Consider the following 19,821-nt stretch of genomic DNA (forward strand, 5'->3'; position numbering starts at 1 on the left):
ATATTTCAAAACAAATGAGAAATCTTTGTACCGTGTTTCATTTGTATGTTAAATAATAATAATAATAACTAATGGACTAATAGACTCCAAGGTGGTATAATTAGGGTTATTGTTTTTAGTCCTGAAGGCATCCTTGCCATAGTATGCCACTACTGAGTTGAAGGTAGAACTTATAGAAGCTGAGAATATCATAACATATCCAGTAATTTTCCTTTTTATTTGGAATTTTAAAGCTTAGCTGAGTATGCTTTTACACAAGTCCATTACTGCAGTGTTTGTGTTACATAACAGCCTTGGGGAATCTCCCTGCCAATAGCAGCTTTTTGTTTTTATTCTAAAATTGCTCCACTGCTGCAAATACCCTGTGATATCTTAGTAGCTATTGCATGGGGCATCACAGTGATGTTATTGGCTATCGATCAAGTCAGCCTCCTGTCCCAGAGGAACCCTTCTGCTGTAATTGCTTTACTTCAGCATACGCTGTTTAAGACATTCTGACTCAATCAGCCTGGGACTGAGGTTTGTATTGAATGTCCAATAGATTAATTCAGATTTCATTCATACTGCATCAGCATATCTGTCATTATGGCATTTTATTTTGTTTCAATTCTTCCCTTCTTGATTGTCTCAAGCTGCTCTTAAGTTGTTAAATGTCATTGTTTTATTATAGAAAACATAAATTGGTTCTATTTAGGAATAAAATACATGCTGTGAATAAGGACATGATGGTATTGGGGGGAAAAAATCAGTGACTGAGTGGTGTGATGTGGCAAAATGTAACACTCTCTGTACTCTATATAACACAAATGTAGATGTTTTTAAGCACCTCATAAATTGTTTAGTCCACCAATAATAAGCAATTTTACAAACAAACAAACAAACAAACAAACAAACAAATAAATAAATAAAAACAACAACTATTTGTTTGTTTGTTTGTTTGTTTGTTTGTTTGTTTTTAAAACATTGTGGAACATCCATAAATCATGTTAATTTATTTTTACTTAGAACTGCTACTAACAGTCATTCCCTCACCAGCCTCTCTCACTTCAAGTTTATCATGTAACATGGTTCTAAGGAAGTACTCGGCCTGAAGAAACTAAAAATTATTGCTTTCCATCTGATTGTGGGGAATCCTTCCATACATGTTTATTAAACATCATCTCATTGGAAACTTATGTTTTCAGATTTATGTCAAGCATCTAGCATACAAGTCACAGACATTGTTACTGTAGACTGATAACATACAGTATTACATAGAACTATTGCTGTTGATAACCATAGGAGAGAATCAAGGCATTTGGACCAATCAGAATGAAGCATTAAACACCAAAGTGGTATAAATAAATAACATGATAATGTCAAGGGAAGTAATATAACAAGGATGAAGTATATGAACTATGACAGTGAGACATTTTATCAGGTGTATTTTCCTGAATTATTTACCAGCCCGGAATCAGCTCTCAAAAGAGATGCTGCCTTTAATTCAAAGGCAGCGAGATGAAATGCGCATACACTCACATCTACACACACTATTTATTACACTATTGATTTTTCACTCCACTGCTGCCACAGAATTGCTGACTGGGTGCTCAGCTTGGGATATTGGGGATGTTGTGTGTGTGTGTGTGTGTGTGTGTGTGTGTGTGTGTGTGTGTGTGTGTGTGTGTGTGTGTGTGTGTGTGTGTGTGTGTGTGTGTGTGTGTGTGTGATGGCGCTGAGAGCTTTATCGCTTTCCAGACCTTGACACGTTCTTGCTAAAGGTGATTGCAGATTGTCTTGATACAAGGCCATCTTTGTGTTTCCAGGCCTTCAGATTGACAATAATATATGCACACACACACACACACACACACACACACACACACACACACACACACACACACACACACACACACACACACACAGTGATGACCATCTAACCTTCACACACAGCAGGGTTGTCCTCTGACGGTAGCAGCCATCAGCACAAGACAAAGACTAAGCCACATAGAAAATCCACCAGCAGCAAGCTTCAGGCAAAATACATTTATCCATCAAATGCTCTTAAACTGTTTTTAGCACTTTTAACAATTGATATTTTACCAAAGCAGCTTTATAGATACATAGAAACAGATATATAAAACATTTAAAGTTTAAAATTAAGTTACTAGTTATCTCTAATATTTTTCCCAATGAGCAAGACTGGGGTGATGGTGGTGAGGGAAAACTGCCTGAGATGATATGAGGAGGAAACCTTGAGAGGAACCAGACTCAGAAATGAACCTCATCCTCCTTTGGGTGACACTGGACAGGACATACTAAACAGTAAATTAGTAAATTAGTGGAGAGTAAGATTTAAAGATTTAATTAGATTTAATTAGATTTAATTAGATTTAATTAGATGCACTTATGTTTATGTCTAATGTCTAACCCAGAACACATTTATGTTTACATTTCTTGTTGTGGAATAAAACATACGTGTATTTATTGCACCTGCAATACAGGGAAACATTTACAGCATTAAATACAAGGTTCTCAAGTGAACAAAGATCCTATTATAAATGTATTACCATGTATAGTATGTCTGCGTGAAACAGGGAATGTGTTAAATAAAGATCAAATCCTGGAACCATGAACTCATGAGAAGCATTACCACAAAGATAAATATGCATGCTTTTGGATGTGCCGTTACAGACTCATTAACATATTATTTGCATAAATCAATGGAGCTGGACAACACTATGCTATGGATAATCAGGAAATTGCTAATGACTCTGTGCACATATCTGAGGGGACTTATATTATTTCTGGCTTTTCTGGTAACTGCTATAACATTTAATATTCAGAGAAGTCTGGCATCTTAACATGGTGGCTCAAGTGGTAAAGGCTCTGGGTTGTTGACCGAAGGTTAGGGTTTCTGCCAAGCTTAACCCTCCCTGCTCCAGGGGCACTGTATCATAGCTGCCCCTGCACTCCTACCCCAACCTCCTCAGTTGGGATATGCGAAGAAAATAATTCCACTTTGTTGTAATGGAAACGTGGCTATAATAAAGTCTTCTATGCCCCATTTTCATTAATTGGCTTCTTCCATATACATAATATAGATAAAGAGTTTTGTCAGATTCAGGGAATGCCTCGACAAGACAGAGGTGATTAAACTTGTTGGCTGTCTTATTAAGCAATACAAGTACATGATAAAACAATACCGTGTGTTCCGGATGTATTCACACCGTTTAAACAGTGTTCATCACCTGGACAAGACTATCATAAGAGTGAAGCATGGTGATGGTAGCATCATGTTCAGAGTTGCTACAGTACTCTTACAAATGCTCACCTTTTTTTGTGGACAGGCTCCTCTGAGCAGAACTGTAGTTTTTGAATATTATTTATATAACATTTTTCCTTGCCTTGTTTGTTAGTTTCTCCAAGGCCTCCTGGAGACAGGTATATTAACAGTTAGATCATGATCATGTGACACTGTTTGCTTACTAAAGTGGACACTTCACACTCCATTCTAAGTATGTGACTTTTCCTGGCAACAGATTTCTCCAAAACTAATTTATAGCTTTCACATTATATAAGTAGATGAATAATTACATAATCTCACTTTGAATATTTTTAGTTCAATGTTTCAGGATTTGACTGATTTGAAACTGTGCTATGTTGGTGTGGTGTTTATGGGATAAGAGTCTTGTATAACTCTACCTGTTACATGAGTTGACTATTTTTATTCCTGGCTTTCTGTTCATCAGCTTTTGCTTGATTAATCCCTAATGGTTGGTCGACAAATATTCTGTTTGGTGAAATCCCATTGTGAAGGTGGACAGATTTACAGTGGCTGGATGCAACCAGCTTGCTTCTTTGCCCTGTTTCACCTCACTTAAATACTAGTGAAATAAAATCTACAACAACAACAACACAAAAAAAAAAAAACATTACCTGGATGTTTTACAATCTCCAATGATTCATGAGTCCACTGTAGCCTAGGATTCCTGTTCTTGACTGACAGGAGCAGAAGTTGATGTGGTTTTCTGCTCTTGTCCATTCACCTCAAGCTTTGACACAATGAGCTACTTTTCTGCTTAACATGGTTGTAAACAGTGTTTATTTGTGTTACAATACATTTACATGTTCATTCACAGCATTCGGCAGAAGCCTTTATCCGCCGCGATGTACAGAGATGTTTTAAAGACTCCATCAATTAATACATTGATACATAAAAACAAACATGAAAACTAAGCACTAGTTTAAGAGTTTTAGGAAGAGGTAGGTCTTCAACTGTCATTGAAAAACAGTCAGTAACTCATCTAGATGCCAAAACAAAAAAGAGTCGTGATGTATACCTCCCTCTTACCCTGAGAGATGGTTTGACCGTAGCCTTCATTTCAACTCAAAACTGCCTGAGTATTCTCCTATACTTTGTTCAACAGCAATGCATTTCTAATTATGCACTATCTGGCACCAAAACTCCAAGTCAATGAGATCGAACGTTTTCCCATTGTGATAACAATACACTGATCTATTGCCTTGACCTTTATTCAACTGAACCTCAAGCAACATACCTGCATGTGTCCTTGTCTTCAGTAACCTCTGGTTGTTTTGTGTGTCTGGTTGTTTTGTTTGAAAAGTGTCCTATTGGAAAGGCTTTTATTTGGCAAGTGGTTATCCCATTGGCTTAAACACCTTTGACACCTTGTGTACTGCTGGTCATTTCATACATCATGTGCAGACACATCCTGACCGTAAAATGTAAGAAGATTTAACTATGAAATTTGGTGTTAACTCATATACAGTACCCAATGCAGTGTGTGAGTGTCAATTCTAACATGATGAAAGTGATAATACAAAAATGCATTAATATTTTAACCAGATTAGATATTTTTTTAACTTTTTAGACTGGGTTAGAAGTGATCAGTAGTATCATTGTGACTAGAAATTGTATTTATCCATGGTTGGGGTGTGTTTGTGCGTGTGTCCACATCAGACTTTTACTGCTGGGACTCATGGTCACACTGTAATCAAGTGCACACTGCCAAAATACCACAGACATGAACACTGATCAACAGCTGAGTGCAAACAAAATTATTAACCAACATGGAAGAATGATGTGTTATTTCATACTACATGTAGAACTGTATACTACATGTATTGTATGTATACTACATAATACATATACAGCATTAATGTATTCAATGTTAGAGATTTAAGCACTTATGTACGTCGCTCTGGATAAGGGCCATTTCCAAATGCTGTAAATGTAAATGTAAATGTAAATATACTTTCAACTGTATTTGACATTTCAGCTGATTTGCCATGGAGGCATTTAAAATTTGCCTTTTCTAAAAAAATAAAATAATAATAAATAAAATTAAAACAATTACAGATTTTTCACCTTTAATGACATTCTGTATATCATCGTGTTTTACCCTTAACCTGAAAAACAGCTTCTCTCAGACGGTTTTTGGTTTCTATTTATTTAGCTGTTTTGTCATCCATTTTGAGTAACAGGGCTGCTGATTCATTTGACTGTGCACCAAGTGACAATTCACAGGGTGCCATCAGAGTATAAAAGGAAGCAGACATGATTATTATTCATTACATTTCCAAGGCACTGAATATTACACAGAGAATAGTTGCACACCATAATGCAATAATCAGGCTTTGGAGAATCCAACATTATTGTGTTCTGTGCAGCAACAGAAACCAAAAGAGAAAAAAATCCACTTGAATGTAATGTCACTGGTGTTGTTATGTTATGTTAACAAATGCATTAGATTAGTGGTTCAAAACCTGAAACCTGTATTGCAGCAAATGGTGTGTGAATTGGGTGAGAATGTGTGTGTGTGTGTGTGTGTGTGTGTGTGTGTGTGTGTGTGTGTGTGTGTGTGTGTGTGTGTGTGTGTGTGTGTGTGTGTGTGTGTGTGTGTGTGTGTGTGTGTGTTGGGGGAGTGCGCATGCGTATCTGTGCACCTAGAGGATATGATACAGGAGTGATAAAGAGCAGTGCAGTACTGCCCCACCCATCCTCTCTGCAGTGAAGTGGTGTGTGTGTGTGTGTGTGTGTGTGTGTGTGTGTGTGTGTGTGTGTGTGTGTGTGTGTGTGTGTGTGTGTGTGTGTGTGTGAGAGAGAGAGTGAGAGAGAGAGAGAGAGAGAGAGAGAGAGACCTGTGACTCAGAGCGCAGGCGCGCCATGAGGTGTGACGCTTTCACACTTTTATCTCTGGCAGAGATTTATTTACTCTTGTTTTATTTCCACTTGAGTCTTCATATGACATGCACTGTTCCTTTTATAACTTATAATAAATCTTTATAGATCTTTTTAAACAATTTGCAGGAATGGCAGTGTACATAATTTGATTAAATTTGGTGAAACATTCAACAAGAAGATTTTTTTTTTATATTTATATATTTTATGTTTATGGAAAGAAGTCTTTAGAGACTGTGTTTTCCATTTGCAAAAATTCAGACTGGTGTCTTCAACTCTATATAAATATACCTATACAGTATCTAATGAACTAGAGAGTGAAGGAGCGATTACAGAAAATAAAATCTTAAAGGCTCTGAGCAATCAGCTAGTCAGAGTGCATATGAGGGAAGGTCTCAAAGGAGGGGGATTGTTTTCCTGGGCTGAATTAATGAGTCTCACCTGAATAGAAATAAGATTGTTACGGCTATCAGGCATTGCTAAAGCTGGTTTGCTTTGTATCTGCAGATTAAAAAGAGCTCTGATATTGTATCTCTATCTGTCATGAAAACACATTTGGGGACCTAAAGGCATTTCCATATATTAACATCTCAACATCTACAGTGAAGTCTGGAAAGAAACCTGGTGGGGTGATTTATACAGGTATATGTACGCAGGAGACATGTTGTTTGGGGGGTGTGTGTGTGTGTGTGTGTGTGTGTGTGTGTGTGTGTGTGTGTGTGTGTGTGTGTGTGTGTGTGTGTGTGTGTGTGTGTGTGTGTGTGTTTCTGTATTGTTCTCCTCTGGTGGATCTTCAACCCAGTGTTCACTTATTTGTTGCATATTGCATCATTTGCGGATCTCCATGCTGTATTGTGTAGATAGCTATACTTCAAATATTGTCATTAACTGGAGCTAAATTGACATTAAAAAATTAGCATAAGCATAAAAAAACACATGTTAAACATAACTTAACAAATCTTTGTTTAATTTAGTATACTAAAATATAATTCTGCTTCAACTGAATTAACCAAATCAATACAATATATCTTAGATAAACATTTTACAGTGGATAACAATTATGTTTCTTCTGTTGGATGGGGTAGCGTTAATACTCTCTCTCTCACACACACACACACACACACATACACACACGCACACACACACACACACACACACACACACACACACACACACACACACACACACACACACACACAGAGAAACAATTACATTTACATTTACAGCATTTGGCAGATGCCCTTATCCAGAGCGACGTACATAAGTGCTTAAATCTCTAACATTGAATACATGCTGGTTCACTAGGTTACATACTTAAGATACCATGAGTTTAAAACATTTGTTCAAAGTTACAATGAAAAAGTGTCAAATGTTTTTTTTTTTAATGCAAAAGAAACAAATAGACTCATTACCTGCATTGTTACCACCAAACCCATAACCATTAGCTTACCTGCTATTACAGGTGCTAAACAAACAAACACGAACAGCTAAGCGCTAACTGTAATTTCTGTTGGATCGATTTAAACAATGTTGTTTTTAACTTTGTTTTTGAGAACCATAATTGTTCTTCCATTCATTTTAATTTTGTAGTTAATGTAAACATTTTAAAAAGAAAAAAGGTTATCTCTGTTTTAGACACTATACACTATGAGAAAAAAAATCTTGAGGTAAAAACTTATCGTGTTGCATGAATGGTACAATCAAGGCATTTTTTGTACCTGCTAGAAATTTGTATATAGTGGAGAATTACAAAAATATTAAGTCTACATAAAATGACATAGTTTTTTAGGATTTAGCTTTAAATGCTATACTAAAGATACAAACAATGTACATAAGAATTTAAAATAATTTCAAGTGTGAAGAAAATTTTTTTTAATTTTAACATATAATTAAAGGGTTGATTTTAGGTCATGTGTTTGTTTGGTCCGTCACAATACTGTAAAGAAACAGGGTTGCTAAAATATTTAGTATTTCTGGAGGTAAAGATGAATGTTGTTAACATGCTAACTAGCCTTTTTATTTACACTGCCAGTTTGCTAGCATGTTTGCTAACAAAAAACAACCACACTGTACAGTGTAGCCCTGTTTTTTTTTTTCTTTTTGCCATTTCTCTTTGAAGTAATGTGTCAACAGATGCTAGATAAAACTTTATTCTTGACTGATAACAAGTCATCTTATTTGCATGTTTGCTAGTTAGCAAGCCAATATTGCTACATAAATTGGCTCTGTGCCTTGTCTGCAAATTATGTTTCTGTTTAAAAAAAGAAAAGAAAAAAAAACACTCCCTGCTTGTGTTTACAACTCACTTAAGGGGAGTTAAAAAGGTATGTTAAAGTGGTTTTATATAGCAGTACAGCTCTTTTACTTCTAATTTAACAGTACACTAGCGAGAGAGAGGTTAATCCAGATTATATCTATGTAGCTAATCACAACTTTATACAAACAGCACTCAGTAAAAGAGCAAAAGTATGATGTTCTTTTTATACAACAATTCTATATACAAGAAATTCATATGGAGTAACTGATATTTTAGAGATAATATAGACAAATGTTCTGTTTATTTTGGCTAGCGGAAATAGATCCCGATGAAGCCACGATCAGTTTATAGCATGTCAGCTTGCTGGCTAGCTCATGTCAGTTTCTATGTTCCTGTTAAAGGGTATTAGTTCTTCAATGCACTTGACATTCCTGTCAATGCATTTCTTCTTCATATTCCTCCTCATGTTTCCTATATTTTAGGTCAGTAATTAGATTTATGACTAGTACTGTAATTTGCTGTGTCCACCAATCAGATTAATGGACCCGAGGTCACTGTTGACATTGGTCAATATTCATCTGAGGTGCCCATGATGGATTCAGTAATAATAAAAGTATATAGAAGATTTAATAATGGATGCTTCTTTTTCTCAGTCATCTTTTCTTCAACGCTATTTAGCTTATGGATCTCTACTGAAGAACACCTTAAAAGTAAATCAATTATTTTTATTATTAATATATATATATATATATATATAATATATAAGAAATACCTTACAGCAAACGTTATACAAATTTGTGTGTGTGTGTGTGTGTGTGTGTGTGTGTGTGTGTGTGTGTGTGTGTGTGTGTGTGTGTGTGTGTGTGTGTGTTCCCTCACGACTAACAGGGCACTAAAATGGGCTTGGCAACAGTATCCTTGGTAACAGTGCCTCGAACTCAGTGAACTTTGCTGGCTGCTTGAGAGAAATTCTTCTAAGAGCCGACATCTTTTCTGAGACCTCTTTGTCGTACCTCCCTGCTCAAGGCCTCATAGAATCTAAGACAAATTTGGATCACTAGAAGTTTTTTAAAGATTAGATCATCAGGTGAGGAAGTAAACTCACAATATTACTTATTTTTAATTTTATTTAATTAATTTTTACATCATTTAGCCCAAATGTTATCTGTATCTTGTTCTGGCTAAAAGAATTCATATAATATTTTTACCTTTGAACAAACATGTGAAATGTGTGGTTGACCTTCATCATGGTGGTGGGTGGTGAGGGTGTTGGGTGATTGGTTGGGAGAACAAATCTAAGAATGTGAAGATCTTCTGTAAGTGTATTTAACATTATTAGATATTACAAGTTGTGGTTCTTGTATTGTGTCACTAGACTTCACTTCTAGGAGTATAATATTGCTATGTCACAGCTCCAGAGTTCCTGGTTTGTTCTAAAGCTTGGGTTACCATTTTTTCATGCCATGTTTGCATGGGTTTTACTCGGGGTCTTTGGTTTCCTCCCATCTCACAAAAACATGCTGTCACATCCACCGCCATATAAATTTAAACTCCAAACATACCTCAGCTTCCAAACATGATGACCGTGAACTACAGTACACTACAAACACACACAAACAAACAAGTACAATCACTCTCTCACTCACCCACTCACTCAAAATTTCTGCTCAATAGTTTGCTTACTCTGAAATAAATTGTTAAACATTGACTTTTTTTGGAAAATATGACTGATAATGCAAAATAATTCTCTCTTATTTAAGGATAGTTGTCATGACGTGAGAATAAAACGGACCCAAACGCAGGATGGTAAAAATAACAGGGTTTAATTACGAAAAACATAAAACATGAAACATAACACAGACTAGACCAGACAAAGACAACAGTTGATTCCGCGCTGCACGAGGCAACGCAGCACAGTTAAATACAAAAGACAATGAGACACGATTAGTAACAGGTGTGGAGACAGGGAGGGGCAGATGAAGGCGGGGCAAACACGTGACAAGGAACGTAAACAAAGGCACATGGCCAAAAGTCTGGGCTGACTTTTTCCAATTAATTATCACATAATTGTTTGACTCCTTTTTAAATCTAATGATAACTGAAATCACCTAAACAACCCTGTTCAAAAGATTACATATCCTTGAATGTTTGGCCACATTATAAACACACAGGCTGATGTTAAGATGTTCTGTTGATACTAAGACACAGTCAGGTAGAAGAAAGATTTCACCCACTACTTCAAGAAGAATTGTTCGGGACACAAAGAAAAACCCACAAAGGCCCACCTTTAGTATGCCAGACAGCACCTAGACAAGACTCACAGCTTCTGGAGAAGAGTCATTTAGAGTGATGAGACCAAAACTGAACTTTATAGTCACAACCATAAATTCTATGTTTGGAGAGTAGTTAACAAGGATTACAATGGAAAGTACACCATCATCACTGTTATGTTTTGGGGCTGTGTGTGCTCCAGTGGCACAGAGAAGTTAGTAAAAACTAATGGGAAGATGAATGCAGCATGGTATCAGAAAATACTTGCAGACAATTTGCATTCTACAGCATGAAAACCAACATAGGATGCTTTCAGATGTTCCAGCATGATAATGATCCAAAGCACAAGGCAAGTTTATATTCAATTGGGTCCTATATGACATAAAATAAATTTGTTTTTCAAAAATGTTTTCTTTAAAAAACGGTACACACCTTACAAATTCTTCACCCAAGCTATGCAATCTGTACATATATATATATATATATATATATATATATGGAGACAGTCACCATTGATGAAATGTCTGTGTTGCACGTTCATCTGCATATTCTTGTAGCACATGCCAGTACATTTACTGACTACTCTAAATTGCTGTAAAGGTGTGAATGGGAGCTGGGAGATGCACAGGAATCTTTTGCAAGGTGTAGAGTCTACTGTCATATCATCATACCTATTGATCCTGGAACAGGTTTGAGATTCATCATGACCCTGACTTAGACAAAGCGTTTACTGAAGATGAAGAAACAAACACAATTTTGCTTGCTTATATTTTTGCTTGTAGAAAGGAGTTAATCACTGAATAAAAACAGTTTTGTTCTGTTGAGAGATGAGATGCAGCTTTGTTAATCTCCCATAGGGGAAATTCAAGATATTGACATTTAAAGTGTTTTTCTCATAGCACTGCTGATATGTGTTTCCTGCAGTGTGTTGGTAAAAATACATACAACTACATATGAATAAAACACTAGCATGTACAAACCATGTACCATTTTGCCTAACTATCATCTCCAAACCAATATATTTTGTCCAGTGCCTGTCTGTTAGTTTTGTTCTGTATGAAGAATGAATCACTAGATTGTGTCTAGATTGTGAATTCACAGGACGTTTTCCACATTACCCATCAGTTTGAAAAGATTTTTCAAATCTGTTAGATGATATCAGGTAGGAGGAAAGCACACACACACACACACACACACACACACACACACACACACACACACACACACACACACACACACACACACACACACATCAAAGAGGAAAAACATTTCATTGCCATGCTAAGCAGCTCAGTGTGTGTGTGTGTGTGTGTGTGTGTGTGTGTGTGTGTGTGTGTGTGTGTGTGTGTGTGTGTTTTGTGTGTACATGGAACACGCCCTGCTGCCTAGGAGCACTGCAGGGGTATAAATCTTTGACAAACTGCGGCATGCGCCACAACCCCAGCACTCCCACTGGACGACGTGTGTGTGTGGTGTGTGTGATACGTGTTCAAGCCAGTACGTGCCATCATTGGTATAGACTACAAGGGCGCGGTTGAGGGTGTGTGTGTGTGTGTGTGTGTGTGTGTGTGTGTGTGTGTGTGTGTGTGTGTGTGTGTGTGTGTGTGTGTGTGTGTGTGTGTGTCAGAAGGTTTTTAAAGCTAAGAGAGAAAAGGAGGTCAGCATATACATTGCACTGTGTATCTTTTTATTAATATAGGCATTATTCTCCAGCCGAGAAGTGTCAGAGAATCAAGTCAAAAGCAAATGTTTACTGTCTATTATCTATTTCATTTTATCTGTCGATCTAAGATGATATTACAGATGGATGACATGTTTAAAGCCTGATGGCTTTGCTGTGCTCTAGGTATTTTGCTTTTGTTCATGTTCACTTGTCCTTTAGAGGAAAGAATCACTGAAAATCAATATAAATTTTCCCTGACTGATAAACTTTATTCTGTGTTGAAATGTTTCTTTCAGGATGAACCCATCTGACCCTATCAGCAGGGTACGAGGGCTTGCCGAATGGTTTGATAAGGATGAAAATTATTACCATTTTCAATGGATTAATGGATTCACATTTCTATTTTTAAAACCATTTTCCACTGGAATCATCACCCAACATTTGGTTGATGTTCTGCTCTCATAAAAAGTTTTATTTAAAATGTTCTGTCCCTAAACAATGTTGTTACAGACGAATTTCCCCAAAGTGGATTAAATGTTTACTTAAAATGACATATAATTTCGATTTATTTTGAAATGGTGTTCGTTCTTTTAAAACGGCTTCAAGACTAACTAAATAAATAATTTTGATTGGTTTCATTTCTGGTGAGATGATGCAGGTTTATGCAGATTTAATTGGATTAATATATGTTATACACAGCTCTGATGCAAAAGTATTTCTTAAAGAATATTAGCTGAAAAAGCCATTATTTTATGTATTATTTTATTAAAAACTTACTATGTAAATGATAAGCTAAATACAGCTAAATACAGATTTGATTTAATTTAATAGCCAAGTTTTATATATGCATGTATCTTTGTATGTAACACAATTATACCATTTGGTATAATTTTTGGTGGAATTGAAAATGATGCGTAATAAACACTTTGTGAAGGAAACAATGCAGAGAAACAGTAGCATGGACTTCATAATGCTGAGTCTTTATTGGTCATTGGTGATACAGCAGTAGGATAAAGGATAAAGACTAGAGTGCATAATCTACATTCATTTCCTACAGACATCATTTTATAGGTTATTCATTGTAGCATTGTAGTATCTAGAGAGACAACGATCAACAGAGCACATTCTTAGCAGAAACAACACACAAACCCACACACTGATAGCTTCAGCAATCTGCTGGTGATTTAAGGCAATTTGATAATCTAAAGCGTAAAATAATGTTGGCTTGTGCCTTTTGTATTTGTTAACAGTTGCTCATTGGATTTTTGTTGGCTGTGTTTTTCATCTGAAGCGTCTTGCAAAGCTTTCGAAATAGCAACATTTCATCTTCCAGCATAGCATTTTATTATTTGCTTAGACACCCCAAAGGTGAAAAGTGTTTCTAGAAAGTTTTCAGAACCCAATATTTCTATTATGCAGGTTTGGGGACCCACAAATAATACATTTGTGTTTTTCCCTTGTGCTAGCTTACTTGTTCTAACTTGTCAGCTCATTGTCAGATGCTTAATTAGTTGAAGATAGCACAGGAAACACTTAAAACATTAGATGACAATGGGTCCCCAAACATTAATATTTGCTAGAACTTTCCTTAAAATCTTTTTACCTGTTTAATTGGGAACCGTTTGAATGATTTTGAATACACAATCTACTGGATTTACCGTCACGGTTTTCTCTACAGGCTATCCAGCATAAACCTCTATAACATGCTGCAGTACAGTTGATTGATCACAGTGAAGAGTGCAGTAAGTCAGGCCTATAGTGCCTTTAGGCAAGTGGTGTCAAGACCTGGCAGTGATCAAGTAGAATTAGAAAATTCACGCTAGCACTGATTATTAGTTAATTAATGCAAAATGATATTTAAGGGAAGCTTTGCTTTGTGCATCAATGATAATTTCTTTTCTTGTGCATTTTTGCTCTGGGTCGAGATTATGGATGACAGTATGTTTGTGCATACGTGTAGCATTCTTCATTAATTAAAGTCTTTCGGTTTGTTAGACCATGCTACATTTGTGCTAATATTTGTCATTAAACTGAAAAGCAAGACCCTTATATTCACAATTACTACTCATATTTTCTCCCAAGTCGGTCACCTGCCAGTTCTCACCCACCTACCAGCTTTCTAGTCAGGGAGTATAAAGGCTACCACATACTTCCACTGAGACATGTGAAGTCAACCAACTATGTCTCTATCCAAACTGCTGAGTCACAGGGCAGTGTAACACACTCAGAACAAAGTGCTATCTGCCCTCTTCCTCATACATGAGCTCAAAGATGCCTATGACTATCACTGTGATTGACAGAAGGTGGGGGAATGCCGTTCCTCCTAGCAAGGGAGCACAGCCTTAATAAAATCCCCACTGACAGAAGGTGGTGTGTCGTTAAACTTCTAACAAATTTTTGTCTTTATTTCCCAAACCTAGTTTTACATAGCATCCTACAACATTCATATCTTGAACAATCATGAGTAAAATGTTTTACTATCACACATACCAAGCAGCATTGTGCACTTTTTAGCTGACACAGTCTACTGTGATGTGATTCAATGCATGAGTGACATAGCAGGATGAATGACTGGGGAAAAGAAATGCATGGCAATAATGGAGTGGTGTATAACCCACATACCCTTGACATGCAAACAGGGAATAAATATCATGCATTAATTTCAGCTGCTGCTTGCACTCAAACAGGGGAGAGTCAGATTGGCACCATGATTAGTCTTGGAGAGGAATTTCGTGTTTTGGCAATATGTTTGGAGAAAATGAGCTGGAATGTGATGTTACCATGCCCAAATGTGTGAACGCAGATCAAGAATCAAATACAGATAATGATAGGACTCGTAGTAAAACTAAATTTTTGGATGAAACCAACTACACAAGACTAGAGAGAGAGTTAGCAACTAACATTATTGCCATACTGTACAGCAGAGGTTGTCAACTTGGACCAAGTTGGATCAGCATAGCTTCTGAATGAAATCCTTTGTTTCAACTCGCCCAGTCACACACACTCATATTAATTGTTTAGCTGAAGCTTATTGACCAAAGGAAGGCTTTTGACAAACTGGACAGAGAAGATGTGTGTTTAGAACTGAAGCATCTTATCTGTCTTGTCTGTGCCTCTTGTTAAAAGTGATAACGTGAAGCACCATTGGGAACCAAAACATTTTTGTGTTTCATTTATACTCATGAAGAAATCATAAATGGTTAATCATTAAAAGATTTTAGTAACCAATTATGTTCGTGACTTTAATTAGACCTTTATAAGCAAGGAATTTTCACAAATATAAGTTGAATACCAATGAAATAAATAAATAAAATAGATAGATAGATAGATAGATAGATAGATAGATAGATAGATAGATAGATAGATAGATAGATAGATAGATAGATAAATAAATAAATAAATAAATAAATAAATAAATAAGTAGTGTGCTGTTTTTTTTTTCTTAAATAAATATTGAGGATTTGTGAACTGATTAAGATTTTATCCTGAACACACTGTGCATGTGCACACAAACACACACATACACGCATATAAGCTTTCTGGAATGTGATGAGTGTAGCCTGTGTTAGTGCACTTAAGGTTTTTTAAGACAACACCTATGCAGAACAATGAAGACCTGATCAGCTAACAAGTAAGAGTAGCAGAGAGAAAGAGTTGACTGTGCCTAAATAGTGTGCAGTCTATCTTAAGGGGACAGACACCCTGTTGCTAGTTGTAAAGTGGAGATTGAACAAGAAAGCTGATACACTGGATTCCTCTCTGAGACATTCCTAGTGGAGGAAAATTGTTGGGGTGGGGGTGGAGGGGGAAGTGAGGTGTGAAATAAGGAGGAAAATAAGACTTAATTCTTTGAGGTGACAGCTTCAACATCTGCAATATCATGCTTTTCAGCCTTCTTGGAAACGGAGTTGTCTGACCCGCCACTCGGTTTGTCCTCGTCTTCTCTCTCCTTCTTGATGTTCTTGGTAGAGCTGGTGTAGATACGGCTCTGGTAGTTGTAGCTCGGGGTGCTGGAGATGGAACCTGGAATAGGGTAGGTCATGCCTGTGCTTAGACGGGTCTCCTCTCCTTCCAGCAGTTTCCTGGAAAACGTATGACAAACAAAAGGAAGGGGTTGTATTGAGGGAGGAAGGATGTTGAATGAATAAAAGGGGGTTAAGTGTAAGAGAGGTGAGAATTCACAATGATCACATTTCTATTAAAAAGCATATTTACTATAAAGCTTCTTTACTTACCTGTAAGCAGCAATCTCAATATCCAGGGCCATCTTAACATTCAAAAGATCCTGGTATTCCCTCAAGTGACGAGCCATCTCACTCTTAGTGGTCCTTAGCTCATTCTCCATCTCACCAATTGTGTCCTGGTAGAGGACAAATTGAAACAAATTAAAAAAATAAAAAAATAAAAAAAGGCTGTATCACATTTATTTACATTTGTACAGTTTTGACACACTGACAAAACCCTTTCACACACCAGAGAGATTACTATTTTAATTTGGGTGGGGCACATTAACCCCTCACACTCCCAGAACCCAGAAACAGGTCTAGACAGATGCATTTTCACTCCCATAACCACATTTTGGAGTTACAAATAATGTGCTTTAGGATTAATAAATATAATCAAAAGATTAATCACTAGGTTACTGTACTAATTCATGTCGATACTAAAATAGGTACCATTTTCACCAGCATTACATAAGTCATTACAATGCATACTTCAATATTACATGTAAAAGTTCAAAATCGAAAATAGCTAGAATTAAATAACAATTGTACTAGTTGTGAATACAATATTAGAATAAAAATATTTTAATAATAAAGATGGTAAATTTAGTCAATGTTGATTTCAGGACCATGGACAGAGATAGTTTTCAAGTCTTTAAGTCAAAGACAAATGATTTAAAAAACGTATAGATGTGTTTTAGACCTAAAAAGGCCTCCATCTCGTATTATCCTACAAAATAGTCATAAAATCATAACGAACCTGAAGGCCCATGACCTCGACGTTGTGCCGGTCCTCCATCTCGCGGATCTGCCTGTCCAGGGACTCGTTGGTGCCCCGCAGGCTCTCGATCTCGATTGTCCTGGACTGCAGCTGACGCCTGAACTCATTGACCTCTTCACGGCTGGCGCGGATCGCCTCGCTGCTGCGGCTCGCCTGCTCGTTCAGGTCGGCGAACTTTGAGCGGTACCACTCTTCGGCTGACTGCAGATTTTTAGAGGCGAGCGACTCATACTGCGCGCGAATCTCTTTCAGTGCGGAGGTAAGTTCAGGCTTGGCGACCTCCATCTCCACTGACACCTGCGATGCCTGGATGACGCTGGTCAGCTCGGCCACCTCTTCGTCGTGCACCTTGCGCAGGAAGCCGATCTCATCCAGCAGTGACTCTACCTTCCTCTCCAAGTCAAGGCGCGCCAGAGACGCGTCGTCTACATCCTTGCGGAAAGCCTGCAGTGTGCGCTCGGCTTCGTCGCGCCGGCGTGCCTCCTCCTCGCAGCGTTCTTGCACCTTGTGCAGCTCCTCTTCGGCGGCGTCACGCTCCAGCGCAGCGCGCTCCCGCTCGGCGCACACCTGCTCCAGCTGCGCACGCAACTCCCGGATCTCCTGTTGGTAGAGGTCAGCGAGACGCGAGGGTTCCGTGTGACGCTGACGCAGCGCCCCCAGCTCGGCCTCCAGCGCCTTGTTTTGCTGCTCTACGTATCGCACTTTCTCGATGAACGTGGCAAAGCGGTCGTTCAAGCCCTGCATCTGCTCCTTCTCATTTGTGCGAATGATTTTCAGCTCGTTGCTCATCGCGGTGCTTTGCGCAAAGTCAAACGTGTCCATCCCCATCGGAGAGGTTGATGATGGGTAGCCGGTGCGCCCAATGCGCTTATAGGAGCCTAGACCTGAGCTGGTGGTCCTGGACTGAGACACGGACCGGTAGCCGCTTCGGGGTGCACTCATTCTGGACGGGGATGTCGAGAAACGCGGAGAATCCCCGAAAATCTTCCGGTAGGATGAAGAGGAATAGACTTCGGATCCGTAGCTCATTTTGGCGTTTGAGGATGAAAGGAACGGAGCTCAAGTGTCTCCCTTTTATAGCAGCAGCAGGACCGTCCCAATCGATGTCACCCTGCTTATAGGCTATATCTTCACACCCAGATTTCCGGCTAAAAGTGTTTCAATGGGGAAACACGCCAAAAAAAATGAACAAGCGTCCTTAACTTTTTAGGAGACTTTCTGCTCCTCAGTATAGCGCTTTTGAGTCGCTTTATGAAGAATGAGAAGGGGAGGCAGGATGGAACTGTCCGTTTTGCCGCAGTGCTGATGTAAGCAAGAAAGCAAAAAAAAAAAAATCCTCATAATTTCTCTGTCTCTGTGGTGTCCATGAGGAACACCCATGCAATGCCACCACCACAAGAGACATTTTATTACAAGAAAAACTGCTGCGGACTAACCAAATATGTTTCTCCAGACCTAAAAACTAGCCTACCGTGCAAAAATGCGTAATATAGTCTGTTTGCAAATGTAGTTATTAAACCGTAATTAAAATATTAATTATTAGACTATTATTAAAATATTAGTCTTATTTGGCGCATATTTGTGTCTTGTAAGCATTTATAGGCTAACTGTTGAGTTTTTCTTAATCATAATTATGAACGATACACAGTTATAATGTAGTACAGTCGATAAATTTAGCCATTAATACGCCAAAACTGTGACGTCATCGTCTTGGCTGGAGAAAATGGGACTGCAGTACACTGCTGCCCTCTGTCGGAGTCCCGGTGCAATCAGTGGTGTAGTCTAGTTTTTTGTAGTGAGTATACTGTGACACCCCCCCCCCCAGCCGCATACGCACCCATCCTAGAGCGACACCCCATAGGCACCACCAGACTCACTAATGCATAAAATATGCATCTACATGTAATTGAGAGCATTATTAAAGACTGCTTATGTGTTATCAACATTCCAATTTATTTTAAGCAACAAAAGACAGTCAGCTGATAAAACCTGTGCTCCAGGTCCCATATTCATATAACATTTAAGGCTAAATGTAGCTCTTAAAGGTATAGTTCAAAGTTATTTCCTCAACCTCAATTTGTTCCAAAACTGTATGAGTTTCTTTCTTCTGTTTAACACAAAAGATGATATTTTGAGAAATAACACAATTTTCATTTTTGAGTGAACTTTATACCTTTAAGAGCTACATTTAGCCTTAAATGTTATATGCATATGGGACCCGGAGCTCCGGTTTTATCAGCTGTCAATTTTCAATGTATATTTAAGAGTGAACAGTAAACATTTGTTCAGTTTTATCACCAACACTCTTTCATTGCAGAATATTATGAACTGAATGAACTGGTAGTTTACAAAGCTTTCCCAATACATTTGTACTCGGGCTGTGGGTGAAGTGTCATACGAAGCTGCTGTAGCTTTAGGCGCAGGCTTCCGAAAACACTCAGA

The 19,821-nt window shown here is 37.8% G+C and overlaps 1 protein-coding gene across 1 annotated transcript; it reads right to left on the minus strand.

Moving 5' to 3' along the window:
* Positions 1–16,149: 16,149 nt before the first annotated feature.
* Positions 16,150–18,653, minus strand: inab (internexin neuronal intermediate filament protein, alpha b). Its single transcript, XM_027179250.2, has 3 exons — positions 17,359–18,653; positions 16,611–16,735; positions 16,150–16,457 (listed from the first exon to the last, which is right to left on the minus strand). The coding sequence occupies exons 1-3, from the start codon at positions 18,406–18,408 to the stop codon at positions 16,217–16,219; spliced, it is 1,416 nt and encodes a 471-aa protein (XP_027035051.1). The 5' UTR covers positions 18,409–18,653; the 3' UTR covers positions 16,150–16,216.
* Between the last annotated feature and the right edge of the window lie 1,168 nt (positions 18,654–19,821).

This window comes from Tachysurus fulvidraco, chromosome 18 (genome assembly GCF_022655615.1).
Source record: "Tachysurus fulvidraco isolate hzauxx_2018 chromosome 18, HZAU_PFXX_2.0, whole genome shotgun sequence".
Lineage (NCBI taxonomy): Eukaryota > Metazoa > Chordata > Actinopteri > Siluriformes > Bagridae > Tachysurus > Tachysurus fulvidraco.

Bases quoted from the DNA above. Each gene is read 5' to 3' on its own strand.
- inab (XM_027179250.2), bottom strand. From the start codon at position 18,408: ATGAGCTACGGATCCGAAGTCTATTCCTCTTCATCCTACCGGAAGATT. The intron at 16,736-17,358 runs GTTCGTTATGAT...GTCCTCTACCAG, and splicing joins TCGAGGTCATGGGCCTTCAG to GACACAATTGGTGAGATGGA. The intron at 16,458-16,610 runs GTAAGTAAAGAA...TACGTTTTCCAG, and splicing joins ATTGAGATTGCTGCTTACAG to GAAACTGCTGGAAGGAGAGG.